At 39.0% G+C, this 26,775-nt stretch overlaps 1 protein-coding gene across 1 annotated transcript in view; it reads right to left on the reverse strand.

The window, feature by feature from the left end:
* FLT1 (fms related receptor tyrosine kinase 1) overlaps window positions 1-26,775 on the reverse strand; it is a 100,989-nt gene that overhangs the window by 56,405 nt on the left and 17,809 nt on the right. Inside the window, exons 4-10 of the mRNA XM_065730148.1 lie at window positions 20,733-20,857; window positions 15,344-15,506; window positions 15,120-15,256; window positions 13,436-13,610; window positions 11,429-11,546; window positions 9,289-9,458; window positions 8,727-8,886 (exon numbers count right to left, since the gene is read on the reverse strand). Coding sequence (XP_065586220.1) covers window positions 8,727-8,886; window positions 9,289-9,458; window positions 11,429-11,546; window positions 13,436-13,610; window positions 15,120-15,256; window positions 15,344-15,506; window positions 20,733-20,857 — 1,048 coding nt within the window. The remainder of the gene's footprint in view (window positions 1-8,726; window positions 8,887-9,288; window positions 9,459-11,428; window positions 11,547-13,435; window positions 13,611-15,119; window positions 15,257-15,343; window positions 15,507-20,732; window positions 20,858-26,775) is intronic.

The following is a 26,775-nucleotide window of genomic DNA, read 5'->3' on the forward strand; positions in this document are numbered from 1 at the left end:
GTCTAATTCCAGGTTGAAGTGCTGGCCCCACCGCTTTGGGTGGGAAAGGATTTCTCAATGCCCCCATGCATTAGGCTTAGTTGGGACTCTGGTGCTGTGCATAGCAGCTAGAGTGAGGACTGAGTTATTTTTGTAGGATGCTGTGTCCCCATTGAGGTGATACTTAGAGGAAAAGTTCATTCTTTAGGGAAGACTCTAGATTTCCTTAATGCCCCATCCTCATAGCGAACATCTTGGATATTACTTAATTAGAAACAATATATTAGAAATGGTGTATTATATTCATGGCCTCACTGCATATTACTATGGCTTTATGCAGAAGTTTGCCAGCTGCACACTGCCTTTCCTGCCGTTAATCTATATGCAACTACATTAATGCACGCTGCTTCCTTTTCACAGTCACCCTTTACAAACTTTATGGCTTGTCCTGAAATATTCCAGGGTGCTGCCATAGAAAGATGGTTGATCAAAGGAAGCACAAAAATCAGCAGCAGTCCTACCTGCCCCATCCGTCACTCCTTTATCAGCTCTTGCTTGCATTCCCTTTGGAAAAAAAAAACTTGAGACCCCTGAGCATTCAGCATTTGGAACTAGTTTTTCTAGGGTTTTTTTGCACATCCTGAGGTGACCTGCAATTTTCTCACCTTGAGTTTCTTATCAGATAGTTATATTTTGCTTCTTGACCCTCTGTTTCCTGCTTCACACTGCTTAGCAGTTTTCACGGACACAGTATATGGTCACATTTCAGCCAATCCTTCCTTCCTTCCTTGTCCACCTCCTTTGCTAGGCTGTAATCATTCTCACTCCCATGTGGTCACTGTGACTCAGCCTCCACTTTCTCTCACCAGCCATGTCCTCCCCAGAGGAGCTGAATGTTTGCTGGAACTACAGAATTTTCAAAGAATGGGGTTTTTACAGACACCTAGAACTTCTTTCTGGGAAAATGCTCTCTCCTATTAAAAAATAATTTTCAAAAAGCCCTACATATAGAGCCTAGAATTTTACTCAGAACTTTCTGGAATAATCTGCTTTCCATGCACAAGTCTCCTAACAGCTCACTCAACTTTGAGGCAAAGCCTCAGGCCTATATACCCTTCCAAGATCCAGGTCTATTCAGCATCTTTTTTCTTGCAATACTGAAACTACCTTCCTTCTCTTTGCTGCCCTGACTGGATCCTTCTAGCTCTATAGAGGAGCAATTCATTTTTAATCTATTTACACCATCCTTAATTCTCTCTGCCTTACTGACAAGCTGGAAGCATGGTGAACACTCTTTCAATTTTCAAGCAATCAGCAGAGAAGATGAAAGGGCTTATGTTGCATGGAGGTTTGTGCTTCTCAAGATGGATTGTTTTCAGCCTCACTGAAAGTAGGAGTCTGAAAGTAACTCAGGGGCTGGCTGGAGCCAGGGACTGGAAGTGCAGACAGAAAACAAGGAAGGGATGAGAAAGAATGGAGGGAAACATTTTTAAGGAGAGAGGGGAGTTGATTAGAGGGAAAACAGGAAGAGAAAATACTGACAGACATGGACATAAGACCAAGGATCCTTCTACCCCATATCCTGTCTCAACAATGACCATAAGCAGATGGTTGGGGATGAGTAAGAACAGGACTAACTTCAGATACTTCCTCCCAATACTCCCCCAGTCACCAATTATTATCAGCTCAAGGACTTCCTGTAAGTGAGGCCATTTTTTAAGAAAGATTACATTACTTAAGTAAGTCCCAGTGGACTTCTCTTCTAGGGCTTCAAGCAATCTCTCTTTGAAGCTACTCAAATTTTTAGCACCCATGAAATCCTCTAGCAATGAGTTTCACTGATCTGCTACCCACTGAATGGACAGACATCTTTTTCTGGTTTTGAATTGTAGTCCTACTGGTTTAATTTCATGCCCCCTTACTTCTTGAACTGGAAAAGGTATATACAACTGATCCTCATAAACCCGTGTCCTTCACTAGTCTGTAAATCTCTACTGTGTAGCTCCCAGGTCTGCTATTTTTCAGGCCACAAAGCCCTGACTTCCTTCCTTACTCATTCCTCAAATACTCCTCTCATTCCCTGAAATTCTGCTGATCCTATTTGTTTCCCTTCTTGGTGTATCTCCCAGTTTTGATGCATCCTTATAGATGAAAGTATCAAAACTGATCTTAGTATAAGACATGCCAGTACTTAATAAACTCACGTGGAGTTACCATGGTGTTCTCAGTTTTGTTCTATTCTGCACAGGTCACAGCAAAACTTATGCTTCCTGTCTATTTCTATGAAAACTACAACAGCTACAAAGAGCAAAATAATGCTACTTGATACAGAAAATTCTCAGCTACAAAGCTCTATTTTTCAACACAATCACCATCATTAACTGTGTATTTTCACCAGCCTGCATGCTGAGCTCATAGAAATCTGCACAAGTGGAGGTAACCCACTGTTGCTAACACCACTGTGAAAAGCACCATCCACAGTCTCACTACTGTGCTCACATCCACTGTTGGGTCTCCACAAATGCTCATGAGTGTTGATGAATGTTGACGGGTGTCATTTTTTTTCCACATGGAGGAATCCCATGACACAGCTTTACTTCATATGCACTGCCACCATCATCCGCCTCTGATGTCATGGGCCAACATAATTAAATGGGAGGTATTACTTTTGGAGGAGATCTTGTATGATCCTGGTGATTTTTAGGCCTGATTTGCTTTTTGAGCTGTTCCTGATGGCCACTGCTTTCACAATGTGTCGCAACGCTCAGCTCTCTCTGTACGTCAATAATGATCAGACAATTGTTCATCATTTTACATGTGAAAGTGGAAAAGTTTTCTCCTATGTACATCACACATTTATCCTCAGTGAACTTCACCTGGCATTTTATCAGCCAGATACTCAGATTCATACCGTTCTGCATTTCTCTGCAATCAGCTGCCATCCTCAAACATCTGAATGACTTAGTACCATCAGCAAGCTCTGTCACCTCCTTACCACCATTTCCAGGTTATTTCTGAACATGTTGACAAGCACAGACCGCAGCACCATCTCCTGAAACACTTCACTGGTCGCCTCCCTACATGGAAAGAACTGGTTGTTCCCTCCTAACCTCTGCTTCCTATTTTTTAACTGAATATTTTTCTTTCTGACATGATCCTGCCTCATACAGCATGTCTCTTCAAAGCCTTCTGAAAAGAGTTTTTGAAAGGAATAGACATAAAAGGAAAAAGGATGCTAGTTGAAGTTTGTATATTTTTGTAAAAGGTGTACTCAGTCCAATAATAGTACTCCATTTATTATCACTCCTAAGCACACATGGTTTGACCCTGGGCCTTCCTGGACAAGATCTCCTGCTAGGACAGAAGCAGGTTTCTGGCTGTAGGGTGGGACATACCCATGTCTCAGACACTGCCCTGCCCCATGGAGAGTTAAATACCAAGCAATAAGCATCCACCTGCATGATCTCACATTTTCCTTTAGGATGGGTGTCAGACTGTCCCCAGCAAAGCCAAGTGGTCATGCTGTGAAGGAAACCACAGGAAAAGATACTGGGGAAAAAATAAATGACTGACAAAAAGTTAGGAGAGCCAGGGTTTAAAATGCAACACAATGCAGAGCATCTGGAAGTTACTGTAGTTCTTATATATCAGGTTTGATCCATTACCAGTTAAAAATGTTTACTTGAGCAATATAATGCTAAAATATCTTCTATCAGACTTTGAACATTTTAATTGAAATAGATGAGAAAACTAGCAATACCAAAATCCAGCTTAATCTGGTTCCACTACAACCCACGACAAAGCATTTGAGAGCATTTACAGCTTGCAAAGTAAATTCAACAGTGCATCCACTACAGCACCCTTGGGACAGTCTGTGGCAAACTGTACTGTGTGAGTTGTGTGTATTTATTTATCTGTATGTGTATGCCTGGACTGATTCATACGGCATTTTGTAAGGAAAGCATTTTAAAAGATCTTTTCCAAAATATTGACTGAGGACACAGCAGCTGTTAGCAAACACAAACAAGCACTGGCTTCTGGCTCATGGGGGAAGTGGAGAATGTGATGCTTCAGTGAACTACGTAGTTTGTCTGAGACACATCAGACACTATTCCACTCCTTTCAACTTCAAGCTCTCTGCAAGTCTATGGTGCCACAGTGTACTCTCATTTTCATTCTTCTGCATTTTTCAAAAAGAAATGTGAAAATGACATAGCTTGATTTTTATTTACACACATCCATTTCCACAGTCAAAGACAAACAAGGGAACAGCAGGCATACATACCTCTTGATGCACCCATTCTAAGTACCTTTACACTACCAGATTACCATGAGAGGATTTTCTTGCAGTAGGGAATGGAAGGCACAAAAGTCTCAGCCAGCATGAATTTGGAGCTGAGGATCTGGCCACATGTCAAATTAAACAAAGGCATTTCTGCACTACCTGTTTATTAATGGCATCTGACCTACTTTCACCAGCACTAAGGACTCAGACTTCCCCTTCCCGAAAATAGAAGGTGGCATGGCGAACAAAAACATTTGCTGTGGACAAACTAATGGGCATCAATGTTTGCAGACATCCACAATTAAATTTGGGTGGTTCAGTACATTTCTAATTAAGTACAATTAACATTTGTGCATTTTACATACCTCACTGATGTTCCAAACCTAGTTTCCCCTGATAATCTATCCAAGCACATCCTAATCATTCTGCCTTTCAGTCCTTTATTAATGCCCTGACATAAACAATGCAGAAATGCAATTAGACTGCTATGCACACATGTCCCACTTCCTCTTTCTCTGGAGCTGTCGGGAGTCAGGCCACGCACTTTTGTGATAGCAGTTCCAAGCACTCTCTCCATGCAGGTACCAGCTTTTTCTGATTCCTTTCTTTCTGTAGATATCTCCACAATGCCATTATGCTTTTCTTTTGCATGCACACACACACAGCAAATAATTTTAAAAGCCCAGACAGATGCAATGGGAGGGTCATAAATTAGTCATCTGACATTCAATTTGAGGCTAACTAGTAACTGATAACTCAAGGAGAGAGGAAGGCAGCAAGGTGATGGAAGAGCTGGAACACCCAAGATAAAATTTCACTGCTGTATCTGTCTGCACATTCTGGAGGGCTGATGGGTCAAGTCTTGGGCAGAGCACGGTGAAGGTCTCTCTGAAACTGCCCTCAGATGATACTGCATAACAGCTAAGGAAGCCAGTGCTTACACTGAGCAATATCAATATCTCACATGCCTTTCTTGGCAACCTCTGCCAAACTCTTAAGATAAACACAAATCTGCTGATGAGATTCAGGTCAAGACCCATTCACATCAAGCATGTCTCCAGCTTGGAGATGCTCATTCCACAGCCTCAGAGTGGATGGGTTGCAGGCGGAGATCAGCCTTGGTGGCTCCCAAGAACCTCGACATGCCCTGCCCTGGCTGCTCCTCCACAGAACCGTGCCAATATCCCAACCTCAGCAAAAACAAGGCCAGAAATACAACAGCAGACTGGCAGTGAAGAGGATAGGGAGGCTGCTTAGACAACAAATTAAGGATGGAGGTCATCAGTGTGTCTTCTGCTATATCCACTAAGCAGTGGATGGATGTGTCTGCTTTATCTGCTGCCATTCCGGCACTCATTTAAGAATGTCTTCTTCTTTTTTAATTGCATTTTAACTCATTCCATCATCCATTGAGTTTTGCCTTCTGTATCTGAATTTGTTAGATCTGAATAACCTTTAAAAAAAAAAACAAGCAAAACACAGAACTCTCTTTTTTGCCCCAGACAGTTTTTCAAGCACTCTTCTGTGCTTTTTTGCTGGGACAAAAATTAGAAGTCAATCTTTCCACCATCTAGTTAGCTGTCTTCTAGTTAACAAAAAAGGTTATTTAATGGTAATAGAGTTGGTTAAGCAAAACTATTTTGAAAGAAAATAAAGAAGATGGAATTTTAATGATGTTCTTTGTTTTTCTTCATTCCAAAATGTTACATCCGTTGAGCAACTTTACAGCATTTTTTCTTAATTTGCTACCAGGAAACTATGGAAACTATTACATTTGGCTTGTTACCTGTTACTGGCCTGAAAAAAAAAAGTGTTCAGCTGATAGTTATGGAAATTGATTGCATTAATTACAGAGTACTGAAATGTGTCTGCACTTTATTTTAATCAATGGAATCCACTGAGTTATTTTTGTATTTTTGAAACAGAAAAGCTGTCTGGAACAGCAACCAAAAGAAACAGCCAGAGTACCCAATGGTTTCTATTAAGAAGACCATAGGCAACAGTCATTCACAAATACAAATGTCTTATTTATGCACTGTGAGTCGTTCCCTGGCTTTCAGTGATAGTATCCCAGTGATATAAAGTTAATCATATGTGTTAAACTTGAAGCCAAAAGATTTGTGCACTACAAGGTCTTTCAGCAACCAAACCTTTATCCTCAGAGAGTGAGCTGTGTCCTTTGGCATGGAACCCAGAAACTCATGACAGTCCATATTGTAATATGGTGAATAATGGTAATCTGCATAGGTTTGTCAACTTAAGGAACTTTTTCATTGGTGCACAGAAACAGGCACTGCCTATGAGCACAGAGCAACATTTTATCCTTGGAAACCTAATTTTGAGCAGATAAAGGCAAAGAAGAGGCAGGAGAACAAGACATATTTCTGATCTGCTGTACAAGGTACTCTCATAGTTAATCCGTCGCTTAAGCAAGCATTGCTTCACACAAGGAGAGAAAAATAGTGAAAAAAGTGGGATTAAAGGGTTTTCCCATTCTTCAGAGAGAGGACTGGCCATGCCAACTGCCAAGTTTTCTGTGTCCCTCCTGGAGGAGGAGACAAAATGTGATTATTCAGATATTACTGCCATTCTGTGACACTTCATTGTTACCATATTTTTGACAGGGAGTCACCCCAGTCATCTCAGGCAAAACATTAAAAATCGTGCTCTCCAGACTGCTTCTTCAATGAGCATTTGAAGGATAAGGAAAGGGAGGGTGCAAAAAGAATTGTCATGGAACAATGATGAAGGCGATTTGCAAACAAGTTTGGAAACAACCTTGCAACAGAGCCAATAGCTGATGTTTAAATTGCTACCTTTCTCCTTTGATCACCTGTTCAAACACACATCCAATTAGGATTTAATTGATGAATCTACAGTTTAGCATTTTATTAAACACCTGCTTGAGGATATTGATTTTTGTTGCTGATGACATGGTCTGTGCTACAAAGCTTGCTAACAGAAGGAAACATTTGACAGTGGAAGAGCCTCACTTCTACTCTCAAAGAAGAGCCAACCCTTCTACCATGGCCACACTGCTATTTCAAACCAGAGCATGTATCAATGCATAAACACTTACAAGAAATTAAAAGGTTAAAACATTTCATATATGCCTTTCACAGGGACTATCTACTTAAAAGACACTGCGATTTCTTTTATGTTACACCTTATACCTATAAGGCAAAATAAATAATTACTTGGAATTTTTGCAACCAGTGCTTCAAAGATAACATAAAAGAGAGAGGAAATGCTGTGCTTACCTGTCCTCAAAATGGACAATTTCACATTTCACCTATTCCAGCAAAAGGAGAGATTGCTAGTGCCACCTCTTGGCGAGAGGGGCACAGAAAGGCATTCATTTGCATTATCGCAAAGTGAAATGTAACGGAAAATGCAGCATGTGCTTCCAAGAAGTGGTGTCCAGCACTTACAAGTACTCTTAATATGAAATACAGTGATTGCCCCATTTAATTTTATGATGTGTCTCGTGTCCTTGTAGTTAAGCACCTATGTAAATGTTTAAGCATGTATGTATATGTTTGGCTGGATAGGCACTTAAATTCAGTTCCATGGAAGTGTTAAAGAAGGTAAATCCTACTTAAAGTGATCACCTTCAAATGGCAAAAATTGGGTACTTAGCTTTCATTAGGTTCTTAAATATCTTTGTTGTGCTCTGCTCTAAATATATTGCATGTTTCCATCCTAACACAGTAGCTCAATGCTACTGTTAGGGTTAATCATTAATACTTCCAGATGCTAGGATTCAGGAGGAGCTTTGGAGAAATGAGTCAGCATGCAAACTTGTCATCATCAGATACAAAATTAAAAAGAAAGTTTAAACATAAAAGAGGATTAGTTAATCAAGTGCCACATCGCCATAGAATAAACCTGCATGATGCCATTTATACTTTACTGTTGAAATATCATCTGGAGAATGCTGGGCATTTTTGTCTTGCTGAATTGAACCTATGAGTCAGTGTATCATAAGTAAGAATTGACCTTCATAATATAAAAGATTTTTAAAATAATTTCTTTTGAATTTCAAAAAAAAAACCCACAAGCCTTCACAGTAGAATCACTGCGTGATGACAAAAACATGGAGAACAGCAAGGAAGTTTCCTCCATGAGAAAGAATGTGCATTTAGCAAGACATTGCCTGCAAAGCTTACCTCATAAAAATTAGAAAGCAATTATCACTTCTGAATGTTGCACACATGAATAGTAGTGAACTGTAAATGAAAGTAAGCAACAGTGCAAAACAATGGCTCAGCTCTCTATTTCCAAATAAGGATGCAGAGAAAAAAAATCTGCATTGTTTCTGCATGTTTACTTAAAAATACATTGATTAAAAATATTCATACTTTGCTAACTATGTAATGGTCACAGCAAGATTCATTCTTAAGGTAATATTTAGGTAAAAAAAGGAAGGGAAGACAAACTACATATAAAGAAGCTGTCCTACCTTGTTTTGGAATGGTTTTGTCTACAGGGATACCACATCCATGTAATTTTTGGCGTAGGAATACCATACACGGTGCATGTCAGCACTTGTTTGCTGCTCAGTAAATACAGATTTGGATCAGGGAATGATGACACAGCATTTTCATATATCTGGGGTTTCACTGTAAGCAGTAAAAATTGGAAAGCGATTAAAAGCAGCTCATTTTCAATGTAGTACATGATCATGACAATACTGCATTCCTGCAGGGTGAGTAATCAAAAAAATCCCCAGGAGAAGAAAGAAAAACAGCAGGATGAAGTTGTAGCAGATGAGTGATTACTAACACATTTAAGTAATCATGAACGAATACATAACTGTGGATGACAGAAGCCCTTCCAATGGAAACCAGTGTCCATTTGCTGATTTCAAGAAGGGTCCCTTGCCCCCACACCTTGGATTTGGATTTGTGTCCACAAAAATTGGTAAGAAAGTCTACACTGACCTGGTCGATGCAAGATGAACTGTTTAATGACAGTTTTGTGTTTATGCTCAGGAGAAGTGTGGGAACATGCTGCAGACTCACCATTTACTTTAAGAGTGACTGTAAGATTCTTAGACAAGTTCCACTGTCGTAAGCTCAATATTATAGTGTAGTTTCCAGCATCTTCCTCAGCAACATCCTTGATGATTAATGAATAGTTTTTAACCATGTACCGGGCACATTTTTCAGCAGCAGGCAAGCCATCTTTTAACCTGTTTAAAAGTTCAGAAATAAAATAATTGAAAAAAATAGAGCTGCTTTAACAGCCTATGTTTCTTCCCTTCCCATTTTTTGATCTTTGGGCAAGGACTGCATCTACAATATAAAATTCTGTTTACTAGAAACTTATCAATCTAAGCTTTGGTTTACCTTCCCTTACAGATTTCTGATGTTTATACAGCATTTTGAAAAATACAATTCTACTCATTAAAATTGATAAAGATCCAATGGGGCTCTATAATATTTGAGAGTTTCTGAAAATTGGAACTCTGCCTCTGAAGATCCCATCTTTCCCTGCTTGTGCTGTGTTGTCCAGAAGATAATCATTTTGGATACAAGTCAGTCAAACAAATAAAGATTGCCTCACCCAGCACCAACCATTTCTTATGACTTCAGTATACATCTCAGGACAAAGTATTACTGTAGTCTAAGCACAGCTGTGATTTTAGGAAGAGGAAGAGTAAGTAGATTAGATAAGCACTTAAGAATCAGATATCCTGCTATCAAAGTGAATGTTTTTAAAGATAACGGAAAATCAACATAGAAAGAAAGAAGCGTTTCTCCACACACAGATTCCTGAAGAAACAAACAATTTTTATCAAAAGTTTAAAATATGGCAAAAATAACATATTCGTAGGTTGTTGGATGAAGCCTTATATGATTTTAGTAGAAAAGTGCAACAGCTTCACTGTGGTCATGGATTTAATTAGACTGATTCCTGTGTTCTAGTGTTTACGAAGAGCTCTTTCAGTCATTAGAGAAGCCCTAGAAATGAATCTAAGGGCCATGGATTTAGGCATTTCACTGTACAAATATTTCACAGAACTACAGAATGTTTTAGGCTCAGGGGATTTCTTGTCCACTCCCTTGCTCAAATCATGGTCATCAGGTTGTCCACGAGCATGACCAGTCAGATTTTAAACATTTCATGAAATGGAGAATCCACAGCCTCTCTGGACAACTTGTTCTAGTGTTTTACCAGCATCGCAGTAATAAAAAAATATAATATTCTTACATTTAAATAGATTTTTTCCCCAGAAGATTTAGATGTAAATGTGCAATCAACAAGCCCAAACACTAAAGAAACAGAAAATACCATACAAATGGCAAGTATCAGCTACACTTTCAACCATTAATTTTGCATGTGGAGCTATAAATGCAGAGGGGATTGTAAAATAAAACAAAATGTTTGGAACAAAAATATTTTCTGGCTGTGAGTAACATGAACTCTCACTGCTCGAGTGTGTATGGTTTGTTTTCTTAATCATTCTTGTCATAGACTCTTTGTTAAGTTCAATGAATTGAGCCAGAGCTCTTGCTATTTAAAATTATTTAAACAACAACAACAAAAACCCAGCACCTTGAGATCACGAGTAGATAACATTGTTTTGTAGAAAGGTGGTTGAGTTAAGACAAAAAACTGCTTAAAAGATTCCTTAACACAGTATACTTGAGCCAAAGTGAAAGCTCTGGTCACTAACGTAGACCTAAAACTGGCAGGTTGCCATGTAACAAAGCCGTCTTCCACTGCTCTTCTCATAGTCCATGAATCAACTCAGTCACTTATTTTAATAAAGATTTTCTTTTCTTATTCTGTCTAGAAGACAAATTTGGGTCTGCATGATGTTGGATGCACTGATTCAGCCAAGACTAGTAGATACAGCTTTACACTGTCCACTGATTTCAGTAGGAGACATATCTAATGCATTTGAGCATCTAAACTTATCCTATTTAGAACTTATCCTATTAAAATTATCCTATTTAGAACTTGCAAATTGGAGATGATGTTCTTTTAAATTGTTAAAACTCAGGAAGAACCTGAGAAGTCCAATGAAACTCTACATTTATACTTTCCCCTTCTGTTGTCATTTTAAGGGGTTTTATTGGAATATTTTATCAATGTATCATTTTTCCTTTAAGAAGACTTCTGTTGTGTATACGTTGGAAGTAATTGTAATCTTACCATGTAACCTCTGGAGTGGGAAATGCCTTCACTTTCATTGGCAAGCGATAGGATTTTCTTCCTGCTACAGCCTCCAGCATAGTTTTTCTTCGACGTTTCAAATTAATGAATCTCTTATCTTAAAGAAATAAAGGAAAAAGAGCACACTCATGTTAGTAGTGAAAAAAGAGTTGCTCTTCTAAAAGGAAGAGGAATCCAAACAAAAATGTTCTTTATTAATTTTATTGTTCCCACATGGCAGCAGCAAGAATAAAACCAACCCTCCTAAAGAATGCCACAAGTAAAAAAAAAAAAAAAGGAAATACAATTCCCAAGCCATGGATCTACATAAAGAAGAATCAAATTCACATTGTGCTTCAGTCAAAAATAAATAAATGAATAAAAGATATAAGAAGGAGAAGGTGGTTCTCTGTATACAGAAAGATGAACTAGATGAGCAGACAACCCCTCCTCCCTTGAAGGCTGAGAATCAATGGATGTTCCAAAATAAAATATTTGGCTGAAGAAGAATTAAGTGATCTTCAGAGAAACAGCAAAGGAAAAGACAAAAACTTTCTCTTGTGTTGGTAAACAGCTGTTTCATCCAGCAAACAAATCTTTATCACTTCATTGGAACAACCTCAACCTGCTGGAATTCATCCTTTACCAGTAGTACAGCCCTGTATTTCAAACTCCTTGATGAATGCTGGATTTCATCAGAGGTGAAAAAACATATTTATAGAACATACATATTTTTTTCCATACATACATTTTTTTTCCAAAGTGTGATTAAAAAAAATAAAATACGAAAAATGTGAAAAAATTGAGTGTCCTCTCACAGTATCTACAGTTCAATATTTACTCATGGATTGGATATGGATATTGTATATCTATTAAGTGCAATATTTAGTCATATTTCCAGCATGCATTGAAAACAATGTCTTCAAGACAACTCAGTAGTTTAATTACACAAGTCAGGTGATATCTAAAGATACAACTCTGATTCAGCAAACACTTATTCACACAGGATTTTCTGTAACACAGATGAGGCTGTTTACACGAATAAGAGTTTACAGGCTAGCTTCAAAGTGATTGAAAGAGGTGATTATCCCCCTCTACTCAGCTCTTGTGATGTCCCATCCAGACTACTGCAGATGCAGAGCTCCTGGAATAGGTGCAGAGGAGGGCCACTAAGATGGTCACAGAGCTGGAGCAGCTCTCCTGTGAAGAAAGGTTGAGGGAACTGGGCTTGTTTAGCTTGGAGAAGAAGGCTCTGGGGAGACCTAATCAAGGACTTCTAATACTTGAAGGGAGCATATAAACAGCAGAGAGAAATACTGTTTACACAGGTTGACAGTGATAGGACAAGGGGGAATGGTTTCAAACTAAGACAGGGGAGATTTAGATTAGATGTTAGGAGGAAGTTTTTCACTCAGAGGGTGGTGATGCACTGGAACAGGTTGCCCAGAGAGGTTGTGGATGCTCCATCCCTGGAGGCATTCAAGGCAAAGTAGCATGTGGCTTTGAGCAGCCTGGTCTAGTGGTTGGCGACCCTGCCCACGGCTGCCCACAGTTGAAACTAGATGAGCTTTGAGGTCCTTTTCAACCTAGGCCATTCTATGATTCTACGACTCTATGATTCAATAGCTCCAGCTTCTTTAACTTGTTTCAGTTTAGCAGCTATCTTCTCCATGTAGAGCCAGTGTATCTATTCCTTCATATTTCATAGGGAGCAGCGGAGCAAGTACTGTAGAAGAGGAACTGGAATTGTCAGAACCAATTGAGAACAGGGTCATCACAGGTATTAGCAGGAACGGGTGATCAAACTAAACACTGTTGTGTCTACTGCCAACAAGACAAAACTGTTGTGGAACAAAAAACATGTACTTTCTCTGACCTCCTTCCTTTTCTATCCATGATGGGCAGGCTACAAATTCCTTTCCACTTTATATCAAGATATAAAGCCATTGTGTGACTGAACACAGTAAGTGAGCATTCGCTATTCTACACGTTCAAGGTATTTCTTACCATAAACTATGACTGTTGTGTTGACTAATTTGTTTGAGGGTCCACTCTTCACATGGCAGGCATACTGGCCTTTATCAATATCACGAACTTTGTCAATAACAAGAATACTGTAAAAAACATTGGCTTCTCTGTTCTTCTGGTCAATACGCTGTGTTACAGAACCTCTTTTCATGGCCTGCAAAAGCAAAAATTGACAGTAAATAGCTGAAAAAAGCTCAAAATTTCATGAGTATTATGCTTTTCAATTTACTGTTCCACCACCAGGTTTCAAAACAACATATATCCAACCTGTTTTGCACAGGACAAATCTGAAAAGGATGTCTAAAATTTCAAGAGAATGAACAATAAAAATAGGAAGTAACTTTATCTGGCAATTCATTCTTATTTCCATTCAAGTTGTAGTAGCATCCAAACTCCTTTCCAGATGAAGACCATCCCATCTGCATGGCCTGCCACAGTAATGTGCTCAGCTCCTCACCGCTCCTCATCTAGCACTGCTCATGAGAAACCCAGAGCTGGCACATGACAGTACACGGCTTGGCAGAGATATAGAAAATGAGGGAATTAACATAAGAAAGGGAGAATTCTGGAAACACTATAGATGGAGAAGTGACAGAGGAGATTTGGCAAAGAAGTAAAAGGGTGGAACTGAAGATAATGCAAGGCAGAGAAGTTATTTCCTGCAACTCCCCCTAAGCCTTTGGCCTCAAAGTTTATTTAACCCAGGACATTGTTGTGGTCTTATAAACACCGAACACCCTTCAGTTACCGTCCAAATAAAACCCAAGCAGAGTTTCACAACTGTGGTGCTATGCTAGGGCTTGGTAAGGCAAGGCTGAATAAATCTAATGCATTTGGACTATTTCTTGTTGCTAAGTTCTTTACTTCTGTGGGGAAAAAAATGCCAAGGAAAATAGCTACAGTATGCAAGAAATGATTGCATTAATCTTCCCTATAAAATGTATTTAAAATTTTAACTTTGATTAGGCACAATGAGTGACATAATAAATGATCTTGACTTGAATCATCAGCATAAATCAAACTGACATGAAAGGAATGGGAGTTGTAAACCTTAAACTAATGTCAAATTTCTTATCAGCTTTACATGAACTCCTGGCAGTTGTTCCATAAGTGACAAATATTTATGAGGATGCTCCCAAAGTAGTGGGAGGAGAAGCACATTCAAGATCATTCCCGTAGTTGTCAAAACAAGCGGATTGTTCATGTGACACTTAACAAATGAGATTTCAGCTAGCTAAATCAAAATATCTTTTTTAAACATGCTTGAATCGGGTGCCCAACTGTCTGCCAGTCTTTTAAATGAATGTGTTAAGAAAGACAGCCTCAAAGAAAACTTTCAGTCACAAGAGAGTCCCTGCCTGGGTTGGGTGATAAATTTTTATCATTTCCTCAGGTCAAAAAGAAGCTTCCAGGGATGAAAGAATTCTAGAGCTCACTCATGATTATGCAATATAGCTGAGTACATTGTGTAAACATGTTTACTTATTCAATTAACCACCAGAAAGAAAAGAGGGAAAAAAAATCTTAAAAGCCATGTCAGCAAGGGTCACAAGGATGGAATGCGAAACATGGCAAGCATTTGAGGCAGAATTTCTCCTGGGATGCGAGATGCAGCGTGAGCTATGGGAACCCCCTGTTACTCTCTTTCAGCTCCAGCACTCACCTGCCCAGGATAAGTCCACGTCATTTGCACGCGGGTGTTCCAGGCTGCCTTGACAGTGCAGTTGATTGCCAGGTTGTCTCCCTTCAGCAGCTTTACAAGGCGTGGGGTGCTCAACTTAATGTCAAAAATTGTGTTGGCTGCACATCACAAAGAGAAGGAGAATTCAGAAACATCCCCAGGGCACAGTGCCTTCCAAAAGCAGGGGAGCAGGGAAAGCTACTTACTTTCTCGGTGCGTTAGGTACTTTGTGCTATACTTGTGCCCGCCAATGGTTGTCTCACAGCTCAGGAGCCCTATGAATCTGTAGGTTGCCTCAGGTATTCTGAAGCCTCTCGTGTTGTCCCAGATTATCGTTTTGCCATCAGGAATTAGGGTTTCTCTGGGAATCTAAAAGTGGTAAGCACACATCATAAAAACAACTTATCCTCATGCCACTCTCTAATCAAAACAGCCTCCAAAAAAAAAGGAGTAGGAAGAAAAAAATAACTCAAAAAAACGTCAATCAAACTAGAAAGGATGACATTTAATTATGCAGATTTTTCAAGTCACATTTTCATTACAAAGTAGAGGAAAAATCTGAGTGAAGAATGTGAATGTTTTATTTGTTTCCAATATTTCATTATTTATAACAGGATGTAATTTATGACACAATAGATTGACGCCTCAGTGCTTGGGCTGCTATTCTGTTGGCTTCCAGTTGGCAGCAAAAGTGCTCCTCTTGGAGAACCTTTGCAATTACATGTCCTGGAGTTACCACAGAGATACAAATACACATTTTTCAATGGCGGTGACAAATGGACTTGATTTGCTGTCATTTAATTTTGTTGTTTTAACAAATTCCTGGCAGGATTCAATCTGATTTGTCTCAGGCTCATACTAGCCAAAGAACTAGACTGTTAAAAAAAAAAAAGGCATAAAAAAAAAGACTTGTTCCAAAGCTGACACATCACTGAGCACACATCTCTCAAAGTTGTTACATACAATATGAAGCTCAAATTTCAAAGACACAGAGCTTTCTCAGGTATAAAAACTAGAATTCATTCTCAATGAGGAAAGTCATGTAAAGTAGTGATTTTGAAAGGACACCTTGAAACACCAAATATATCCAGAGGAGATGTGTTCATCACATTAAAAAAAAAAAAAAAAGATGACACTTCTAAGTCCCTCAGAAATTAAGGACCCAGCAAGTAATTAATGTAAAGCCATCAGATGTTTAATAAAATTATGACCTGAAGTCTAATACAGACTAAAATGTGGAAGTGTGGGATCAAGTGCTTGCTTCATCAGCAGAACAAGAGATATTTTTCTTTATCATTCTTTGATTTTTAAGCACTATTTTAATAAGAAAACAAAAATAATCTGTAAAGACAAAGGATGACGTGCACTGAGACTCAGGCAACTCCTTTTGTTTTCATTTCAATGCTTGTTTGCCATTAGGTAGTCTTACTGATGGAATAAATGCCACTATTTGGGTAACACAGATATCAGACATCAGTACAAAGCCTAATTGTGAATCTACATTTATAATGCTCACTTTTATTGTGAAACTATTTTTTTTAAAAGGCAGCATATAGCAGAGCTTGAATGAAATAGTGTCCTAAGCAAAAAGCATTTCTATTCACTTCCATCCCTGGGTCAGCTAAGCATCTTGCAGTCCATCAATCTCTGTCTGTTCCCCCAGGTTCACAGTATCCCTCTCTTCACCTTCTTCCTCTTAATTTGATCACAGGACTTGTGTGCTGGCCAGCCCTTTCTTCCTCCAGCCAAAGCCACTGGTGGCTGCCAGCTACCTGGCACCATCCTGCATGGCACAGCATCCCCCAAACATGGCACCTTCTGTGCTGTCTGCACAGTGTGCACCGCAAGCTGCCCTTGGGCTCACCTTCACCTGTCTCAAGACATTTCCTCCAACAGAAACACATGATGAATCAAATGAACAATAATTTTAGGGAGCACAGAAGTGCCACAGTAGAATTCTTTATCTTTACAACAGCTGAAAAGATACTGTAATAAGCACATAAATCACAGGGGAAGTGTGCCACACACACATAACAAAGGCCTATTACATTATAGCCTGCTGGCTACCATTCAACAGTATCTTGGACTCTAAGAACTCTTTTGCCATTCCTGTCTCTAAAGCTAATATCCAAGATTTGGTTTAACTAGCTTATAATTACGCTTTCAAGAGCTTCATCTGGATTTATCCTCTTCTGCTTCAGTGGAAGACAGACAGTTTGAGCATACTCTGTAGGTTTTCATATACATCAGGAAGAGAGAGTCAAGCCAGAGCCTCAGAATCTCTGCATATTGTTGTTCCTCAGCAAATGCATTAATGCATTTTATATTAATTAGTTACTTGGTACTTCTGTTTCTTACCCGACTTTTCTCTGCCACCCCACTGGTTCAGGTGAACTGTTTCCCACTCATAAAATAATTTAGGGCTTGATTCTACCCTAATCAGAAACACCAACTTCCAGGCAACACAGCATGTCTCTGGGTGATTGCATGGTGTTGTGGTGGCACAAGGCAGAGTATCCCTGAACCACAGAGTAACCAAGGTTGGAAGGAACTCTGGGGACCACTTGGTTCACACCCTGCCAAAGCAGGATCCAGCAGCTCGCGCCATGCCACAGAGCTTGTCTTCTAGGTCATGACAGGCAGAAACAGGAGGTCCGTGGTGATGGAACAGCACCATCTCCACTGAAGGAGCAGAGGATAAAGCCAGCTGAAATAACAGGTTACAGATGGATACCAGCAGACTTTCAGAACCATTCAAAGAAGCCATTTCTTGTGATGGCTGCAGTAAACATGGAATTAACTGTCTACATACTTAACTGCATATGCCACAGTGCTGCAGATCCTGCAGCAGTATTGGTTTTTTACCTTCTTTATTTCAAACTAGACTTCAACAAATTTTGGCACTTGCTGTGCCTCCTTCATTGCTGGATACTAGCCACTGACATTTTTTGGTACCAAATGGTACTAACACGGTACTACTACAAGGTTTTGCATATGTACATACGATCAAGAGTACATAGCCAATGTATGGTTCCCCATGACTGCACAGGCAGATTTTATTGAAAAGCACTAGATGAAAGTAAAGCAAAACATGTGCATTTGAGTGTTGAATACTTGTCCTTTCTTTGATGTTCCTCCCTTACACCACTTTGGGAAGGATGAGGTGGCATTACTAAGAATCAGACTGTCCAGATGTGTGACCGAGAGGCCAAGCTCACATTTTTGGGATAATTATTTCTCTCTCTCTTTTTTTTTTCCTTTAATTTTATACCAAAACATATTTAGTTCTCTTCCTGCAAATGGTGTTGTTGACTTTTTGACAGAGAATCCAAAAGAGGAGTAAACAGAGCATCAAACTATTGCACCAAATGGAGACATTTTGTCCATTTAGTAAGTCAGGTTCAAATGAAGAAACAAGAAATGTGTGCCTTCAGTGCAGTAAATTTCATCTTATTTTAGGAATTCTGAATGAGGCTGTTAGAATCATATTGATAGGAATGACTGTTTCAAAGGCTGTGGGTATCTCAATATTAAGCCTAAGGTCAAAACCATAAATTGTTTTCACCATTTCATCATATGCTGAGGTGAAGAAAGGCCCACCAGTGACTGCAGATGCAGACTGTAATAGGACTGAAGACTGGTTTTGAAATAGGAATGAAAAGCTCCATCCCTATTTCCTTCTCCATTTTTAAGATTCCCATGTTGCATAAGATTGGCATGCTATACAATACAATTTATATGAATGTTCAGCCTGGAAGTTAGAATAATACAATGAGCAATGTAAAGATGCAGTTTTAGTAATAAAATCATTTGTAATGTTGAAAATGGATAATAAACCTTTTCCACATTGTCCACTACAACTAAGAAGTAGTACTGCACAGGAACAAAGTGCTGGAGGCAGTGTCCATGTGACTTTATCCATGAGTCCTTTCACAAAAAAGATTACAAAAACATTCCATATTTTGACTCTATGACAATATAAAATACAGAATTTAATGAATCCAGTGCTGGGATCTTTTTCCAGCTCCAGTGGATTGCATTATGGGGACAGTGACTTCTTCCTTTAATGCTAAATGGAAAAAATAGATTGTTTTTTGCCAGCTCTCCAGAAGCAATACTCTAGCAGATGGGAAATGCGTTTAGCACATCTCTTAATTGTAATGTGAGCAAGAACGCACTGGAATTTTCACACATGAATGTCATAGATGATAAATAAAGTAAGATATGTTGTAATGCATTGTAATTTACATACTTCAGGAAATTCTGGGAATACATCTCTTTTTCCTGGAATGCAAAACATGTAAGCGACCAATCCCCTTTCAATACTTGGCTCCACCTCCTCTTTCTACTTCCCAGAGTATTACATCTGGTTTTGATAGTGGAAAGATGCATCATCACCACAACCCTGATCTAAGGGCAAGCTGATAAAAGAGAGTAGATATGCCTCAACTTACTCCAAATAAGGAGAAAGATTTATTTTTTACATTGTTTCTTAAGATGAGAACTCTGATGGGAATTTTCTCAGCTAGAAACTTAATATGCTGAGATGTCATATGCAGCACCACAATGACCTGATAAGTCCTCAGTTTACATCATGCACCCTACAGAAAGTCAAGTGCTATTTACTTGTGATTCAATAGCCACAGTCTTCTGCATCATCCATCTCTGGTACAGCTCTTGCTAGTGTGTGCGTATGCGATGTGCAGTCACATTGCTTGGGAGTTACTTTCTTTTCTCCGCATTCAGCGTGCTTTCAGCAATCACATGCAATTCTATTACAAAATAAATATATCACTGAAGTGCTGAACATTGATGCCACTATGTATAAAACTCTACACTTTGATTTTTTAGAAACATCACTGGTACCTCCATAATTTTTAAGCCAAACAAAAGAGCTCTAAAAAAGAAGCCCCATCCTCTGTGCCAGTACTATGCCCCTCACTACATGCATGCAGCCCCTTAACTCTCCACGTAGCTCTCAAGCAACTCCGTAAAGAAATGCTTTCTCTAAAACATGAAAAATGTTGTTTTTCTGTAACTGTACCCACCATCTCAAATCCTGCATGAATTTCCCTACAAAGAGAAGTCATCTGATGTTTGATAAGTGCATTTGGACAGAAAAATAATAAGTGAAGTTAAAGGGAAAAGGAAAAGCCTGAAGAAATGCCCTATACAGACACAGGCCGTTCCAGCAGACAGAGGAGAGGAAAGGGAGAAAGGACAGGGGAAGAGGAAGACAGAAATCTCCTCCAACAAGAAATTTCCTCCTGAGATTAAGAAAACTTCGTCTTGAGAAGTACTTTGTCTTGAAAAGTTAAACTTTTTAATATCAATGGACCTTTAATAAAACTGTCTGAAAAGCTGAAGTTTAGAAAACTCCCATCCAACATAAGAGATCTGACAAAGCCTTTTTTTGAGATATAAGACTGATGTCTGTGTTAAAATATTTCTAAACACACTGACAAACAGAAATATATTAAAGAAAAAAACACTAAATAATAGTTCAAAATTTTCACAATAGTTATAAACAATAACAACAAAATGCAGCTTCCACATCAGCAAGAACATCATCAGAGTATGCTTGGATTGCAGTACCTTTTTTAACGTAACAGCAATATCTGGTGCTGTGACTCTGCAAGGAATGATCATTTCTTTTCCCACAGTCATGTGTATTATTTTTGGTATATCACTATGCATCTCTACAAATGGATTACTTGTATCTGCAGGAGAAGAAGAAGAGAAAAAGGTTAATATATGAAATCTTCAGAGACTTTATGGAAATTGTAACAGTCAGGAAAGAACCAATAAATCCTATTTATAATGGAAGTCCTCAAATTACTCTTCTGCTTGCTTTTATCTAAACAACTTCAGTATAACATTGCTGAATGTTTGAAAATACATTTGTCTCTAAACTTCAACGGCAGTATTTTGCTATCTTCTTTAAAATGCAGGGGAGTTGGCATACATTTTTCTCATTACAGCATCATATCTACTGCTGGAAGATGTCTTTCTTCAAGGTGTTTCAGGAGTAAGCTGAAATTCACTTTTCAGGAAACATTTACACAAGACACGTTCACACACTCAACAAGGAATATCACGGCAGAAAATAAACCCACCAAAAACAACACATTGACTTTGCTAGGAAGACCCTATTGCAATTATTTATCCATATTTCCAACCACATACTTTCAGAATATGGACTAGCAAGAGTTAAGTATTCTTCTCCTTCCTACTATCACAATACCTAAACATCTCTTTTGTGATAAGGAAAATGCCAGGAAAGCATTTATTTCATTCAACTCAATAAGGAAAACTTGGCAGAATAGTTTACCGTCCCTTGAACAACCTCTTTAACAAAAGGCTTTGTCATAAATAGTTTGTGCTGGGAACAGGGAACACTGCTGCTGCTATTGTTTGAAACAGTTAACAAGGAGGGCCTCAAGCCACCGGCTCTGGTTCCAAATCTTCTTTGCAGGTGTCGAGATGGGAAGGTTTGGTTTGACTCACAGTGAGATGTGTAGAGAGACTACCTCCAAATCCATCTAAGTTTTGGCTTTGGACTCTTGAAAAAGTGGAACACATAGATCTTAGTTCCACGCTTATCTATGGCTCCAATGTTTTTTCAGGCAAATCCTATTATTTTCACTCAGTTAAAAGCCATACAAATAACAATGGAAATCTTTCTTGGAAAAGAAATGAGTAAAGCCATCAAGAATTGACCCTTTACAAAACCTTAAATTGTAATGCTACCAGAATTCTGCACATTGACCTATGTTCACTCAAGTAGTTCTTTAAATACATTACCTTCTCCTTTGTAAGTAAGATCTGCACTTCCCACTGTCATAATACTGTTCTGCCCTTACGATCTTATTTTCTTACGATAAGCAAAAATACTTTTGTTTGAGACAAATAATGAGAAGAAAAGCAAATTCTGCCCTAATTTATATGAGAGAGAATCCTAAGGTCGAGTATCTTAAGTGTACCCTAGGATATTGAAAAAGTTTTCCCAAAGAGGTTTCATGAATTTGTAACATATATTTTATGAAATCAGACTATCACAATGCTTTATTTAATAATAGGTGTTAAACATTTGCTGAGATCACAAAAGGTACTTACGAGTAATAGAGACTACATATGTAATAAAAAGTACTCTAAGGATGTGTTAGGCTAATTTCCTTTGCAATATGATTCAAGGAAAGACCAAGAATGAACCTGTTTGTAGCATGGTGAAAAGAACTTTTTTTTTGTTTTTCACAGGTCACAGCCCTGGAAAAGGTCACCTGTCCCGTAACATCAACAGAAATTTACTGCTAAGACATCAACAGATTTACTGCTCCCCAAAGACTTGTTCATCTTTGTCATAAAATTAAGAGCTCCAGTCCCAAACCAGCAAACTCTGCAAAGTCCTTTCCTGTATGATAATCTCCAGATCATTCCAAGAGTGAGGAAGAGCTGCTCTGGAGATTAGCGGTGCAGCCTGCAGACACAGTGTCACCACTGACTGATGCCAACAGCAAGGCCATGGGGGCTGTGCAGTTTAGACTTCGCAGGATTCCTGTCCGTCTAAAGTCAGGGACAGGAAATGAACACAAAACACCACGTTAAGGCTTTTTTTCTCTCCTTTTCCAATAGCAATGCACGTTCACATCTGGGGAAGTCAATGAAGTGCTGTCTAAAAGTCAACAAAATGCCCTAGCTCTTCTAGGTAAGCTTCTAAGCTTGGTGGCAGCCTTCCCCAGTAGGTTTCTGCAGTGGCATGCCAAGACACAGGGACACCAGAAGCTGACTCTGTGCCCTATGATTCGCGTGCAGAGCTCCCATTGACATCACTGGGACTTCCGTCATGGGCTGGAGGGCAATTGATGGCCCCAAGTGCTCCAAATGCCTTCCTGCTTTTGATTAAAAGGAATACACATCATATTTCCTAGCACAGTTTTGTTTTCATAATGAGTGTGGAGGCTTTTCCTGATTCTCTTTGATTTTATTCTCCTTCCGTCATAATGGCCATTAGGGGATACTCAGTACTTTAAGACCATGATCTGCTGCAGGGTCTCCCATTGTGGAGCAGGCAGAACTGAGCTCACAGCACCAGAACAGAGTACACTCAATGACACAGAGCTCCTTCTCTCACTCAAATAATAGCATATCTTCCTTCTTTTTTTTCCCCCCTCCCATCCCAGCCTTAGCTACAGCCAGTGGCTCTCACTATATTTCCACCCAATTTCTTTCTGCAAGGAGGTAAAAGCCATATTTCCCCTTCCTTGGGAGTTGTCTAGGAGCACATCTGGGATGAACTAAACTCTTGCCAGTGGTCTTCTGAGCCAGCTTAGATACTTCGAGGTTCTGAAAGCACTAAACATAAAATAGCCTGCCCAGGGAAGAGGTGGAGTCACCACCCCTGGAGGCATTCAAGAAACGTGGAGATGTGGCACTGCAGTTTAGTGGGCATGGAGGTGATGAGCTGGCAGTTAGTCTGAATGACCTTAGTTGTCTTCTCTAATCCTAATGATTCTATGAAAAGGAACACTGTGGATCAAATGTTCTTAAAGACGTTATCTGAGTTTCACATACAACTCCATCAGGATCTGGAATACAACACCTAAGCAAGTTGATCTTTATGTTTGAGGTTTTGTTCATTTGTTTTGCTTCAAAGTTGCTTGCAAGGGTAGCAAGGTGAAGGATAGCCAAAATGGTTATATATTCTAAAGGTTGTTTTAAACATCACTTTATAATATTATTAACCATGCCTGTAATTAATGACTGTGTAGTGGTTTGACTGTGTTTCTTACAATATCTCTTGCTTACAATCAACATGAAACCACAATGAACAGTCATGAAATCACAAAATCTGAAGGTCACTTGCTATATTGTTAAAGAATATAAATAGCAGCTTTTTACGAGGCTGGTTGGCAGCCACATCCAAACTTGATAAGAGGCTTAATACAAGCAATATTATGTCTGATATCACTGACCTGTCTAGGCTATTTACGGAGCTTGCACAAACAACCAAAATAGCCACACTGAAATGTCAGATTCCGAAAAGATGGTGAGGTTCTTTATTTCCACATGCTTCAGCTACTGTGCCGGGCTTTGTTTTGTTTTTAATAATCTGAGCTAAGTAAGTCAGAGTACTTACACGTTTGCAAGAAGAAAATTCTGTGGGAGTCTGAGCTCCTTGGAATCTCTGAAAGTTTGTCCTTCCAAAATACACACTTATACCTGACTCATCATCAATGGTTTTTTTTCCAGGTCAAAAGAGCTAAGACTCCTCACATACACATAGCAATCTTTTTCCCTCATGCATATGCACAAAAGTATAGACATGTGGACTCTGCTAAAGTTAATGGTCCAATTACCAAATTATCCTTTCCTTTCTTGAGATTTACTTTGACTAACTGTAGTTATTCTGGCTGCATCAATAGTGCAGTTCAAAATAATTCAAGGACTTCTTCAGGCTGGGAGTGGATCTCACCTCACTTACACACCTAGAAACATAGACACCCATCTCAGAGCTACATAGTCAAACTGATAGTAGTTTGGATCTGGAGTGGGGCCTGACCTCCTCTGACCTCTTCCAGACATTTGTTTAAGGCTGAGATTAATCATGCCCTAGGAAAGGCATCTATTTAATCTACTCATAGATAGTTGGTTATGGTCCTTAAGAAAAAAATCAACAGCATTTTGTATGAGGATTCGTGTAGGAAGCACAATGCCTTTCTGTAATGCAGGCTTTTCCACTCCTGCCTTGCCTTAAACTGCAAAACAACACACTTTCTAAAACTTGAAGCAGGAAGATCATGAGCTATGAATTAATAAACATAGAAGTCAAGAAAAGAAATTAAAAGAATAAGGAGAGGAATACTTTATATCTGGAGCACATTCAGACACAAAGCATTGCTAGCATAATTGCAGTGATCTCTAGGCAGGGTTTGTTTTCCTTTGTGGGTAGTTACATTATGCTATCATTGATGTAGGTCCATAAAACACTTAAAAAGTGGCTTCAGCTCTTATGAAAAAATAATCAACTTTAACCAGGAAATACACACTGCAGTAATTGCCATGTTCAGAAAGTTAACTCTAGAAAGGCCATAGGTCATTAGATCCTTTTTTCATTTACACCCTCCTTTGTGATGCATCATCTTGGAAATGTATTTTCATGTCAGTTACAGCTATGAGCCCTGGTGAGGAAGTGAGACCTCAGAGAGCTGAGTGTGCCCCCTTTGATGCTGCCAAAGTTTCCAAATCTCACCTGCTCAACACAGTGAAGCACAATGTGAAGTCCGTGTAGACACAGTGATATTATGGAAGTATAGCAATCAGTGGTAATTTAGATCAGTGAGTCCTAGAGAGCTGTTTTCTAACATGAACCTCATTAGACACTAAAAAATGTCTATGTACTTGATACAGATGCAGTGCAGTTTAATCCCAACTAGTATCCTCTTCATAACAGAGGTGCTATCGTATCATTAACTCAGATAGCATAAGCCAAAAAGTACTGCTCAAAGGTTAGAATTGTGTCAAAAGCAAAGAAAGAAAAGACACAAGTATCCCAGGTCATATCAGGTTGTTTTATGGGTACACTACTTTCAAAGAAGAATAAAAGATAATCTAGGTATTTTGTCCTGTTGCTGTTCCATCTGAATTATTTTGACTTTGAAGCTTCTGATCTTAAAGACCCTTCTGGCAAGCAATTTTGATGCCTCCCCATTCTGCAGTGTGCTACTTTTGGGGTTTCAGGAATCAATCTACTCAAGCTAAATGTTAAATCCATGTCAGCCCTGGATCTGGATCCAGCTAGCAGTCAGCAATTGGACCTCCTAAAGAGGCAGGACATGTTCTGCCCTGGCAGGATGTAGTTCTAGAATTTGAAGACACTCAAAACTCCAGATGTTTTGGTACTTCAAAGTCTTACATTTTAAAGCATTCAATAATGTTAAAGCACTTCATTTTGGACTACCCAATTTGAGACACACCTCAAGTCAAATATCCAAAATTAGTGGACACGTTTGATATTCCAGGCATCAGCAGATACAAGTGTAGCCCTCAGGACCTTTTGTTATCCAGCTCTGATTTGTCTCACTTGACTGACATCCCCCCAAAGGAAGACATTCCATCTAAGATTGTCCTCAAGATTCTTTGTTGTGTCAGTGATGAGAAACACATACCAGAAGGTATTTTTTTCCTCTCTGTTTACTACGAAAGAGAATAGACAACTAACTTAGCACAGAGATGTGATTAAAGACAGAATATTTTAAGTGATGCTCGAGTGAAGTATCAGTAAACATCTTTGCAAGGAAAAGTATGTGGCCAGAAACATGTATGGTGGGAGTGTGAGGAGAGAAAAGGAGACAAAGAACCGTAAGTGATGGGCCAGTTTATCTGAAGTCAAGTATGACTTCACTTAAAAAATCTCTGCTGCATTAGAACTAAAACATCACAGGAAGTAGCAAGAATTAAACCTGAACCAAATTTTGTTCAAATTCCTGCAGCTATCTAAACTTGCTGTATTAATGTAATTGAACTTGCTTGCTTTTCTCTGTTGTGTCACAGGAACAGGTGATCGAAGGCAAAGGACAAAAGAGATGAAAACAAAGAATGAAGAGGACTTGACATTTTTGAAGAAAAAAGAAAATGAATG

Source organism: Cyrtonyx montezumae, unplaced genomic scaffold (genome assembly GCF_038088225.1).
Source record: "Cyrtonyx montezumae isolate F1298 unplaced genomic scaffold, pur_monq_1.0 scaffold_12, whole genome shotgun sequence".
NCBI lineage: Eukaryota > Metazoa > Chordata > Aves > Galliformes > Odontophoridae > Cyrtonyx > Cyrtonyx montezumae.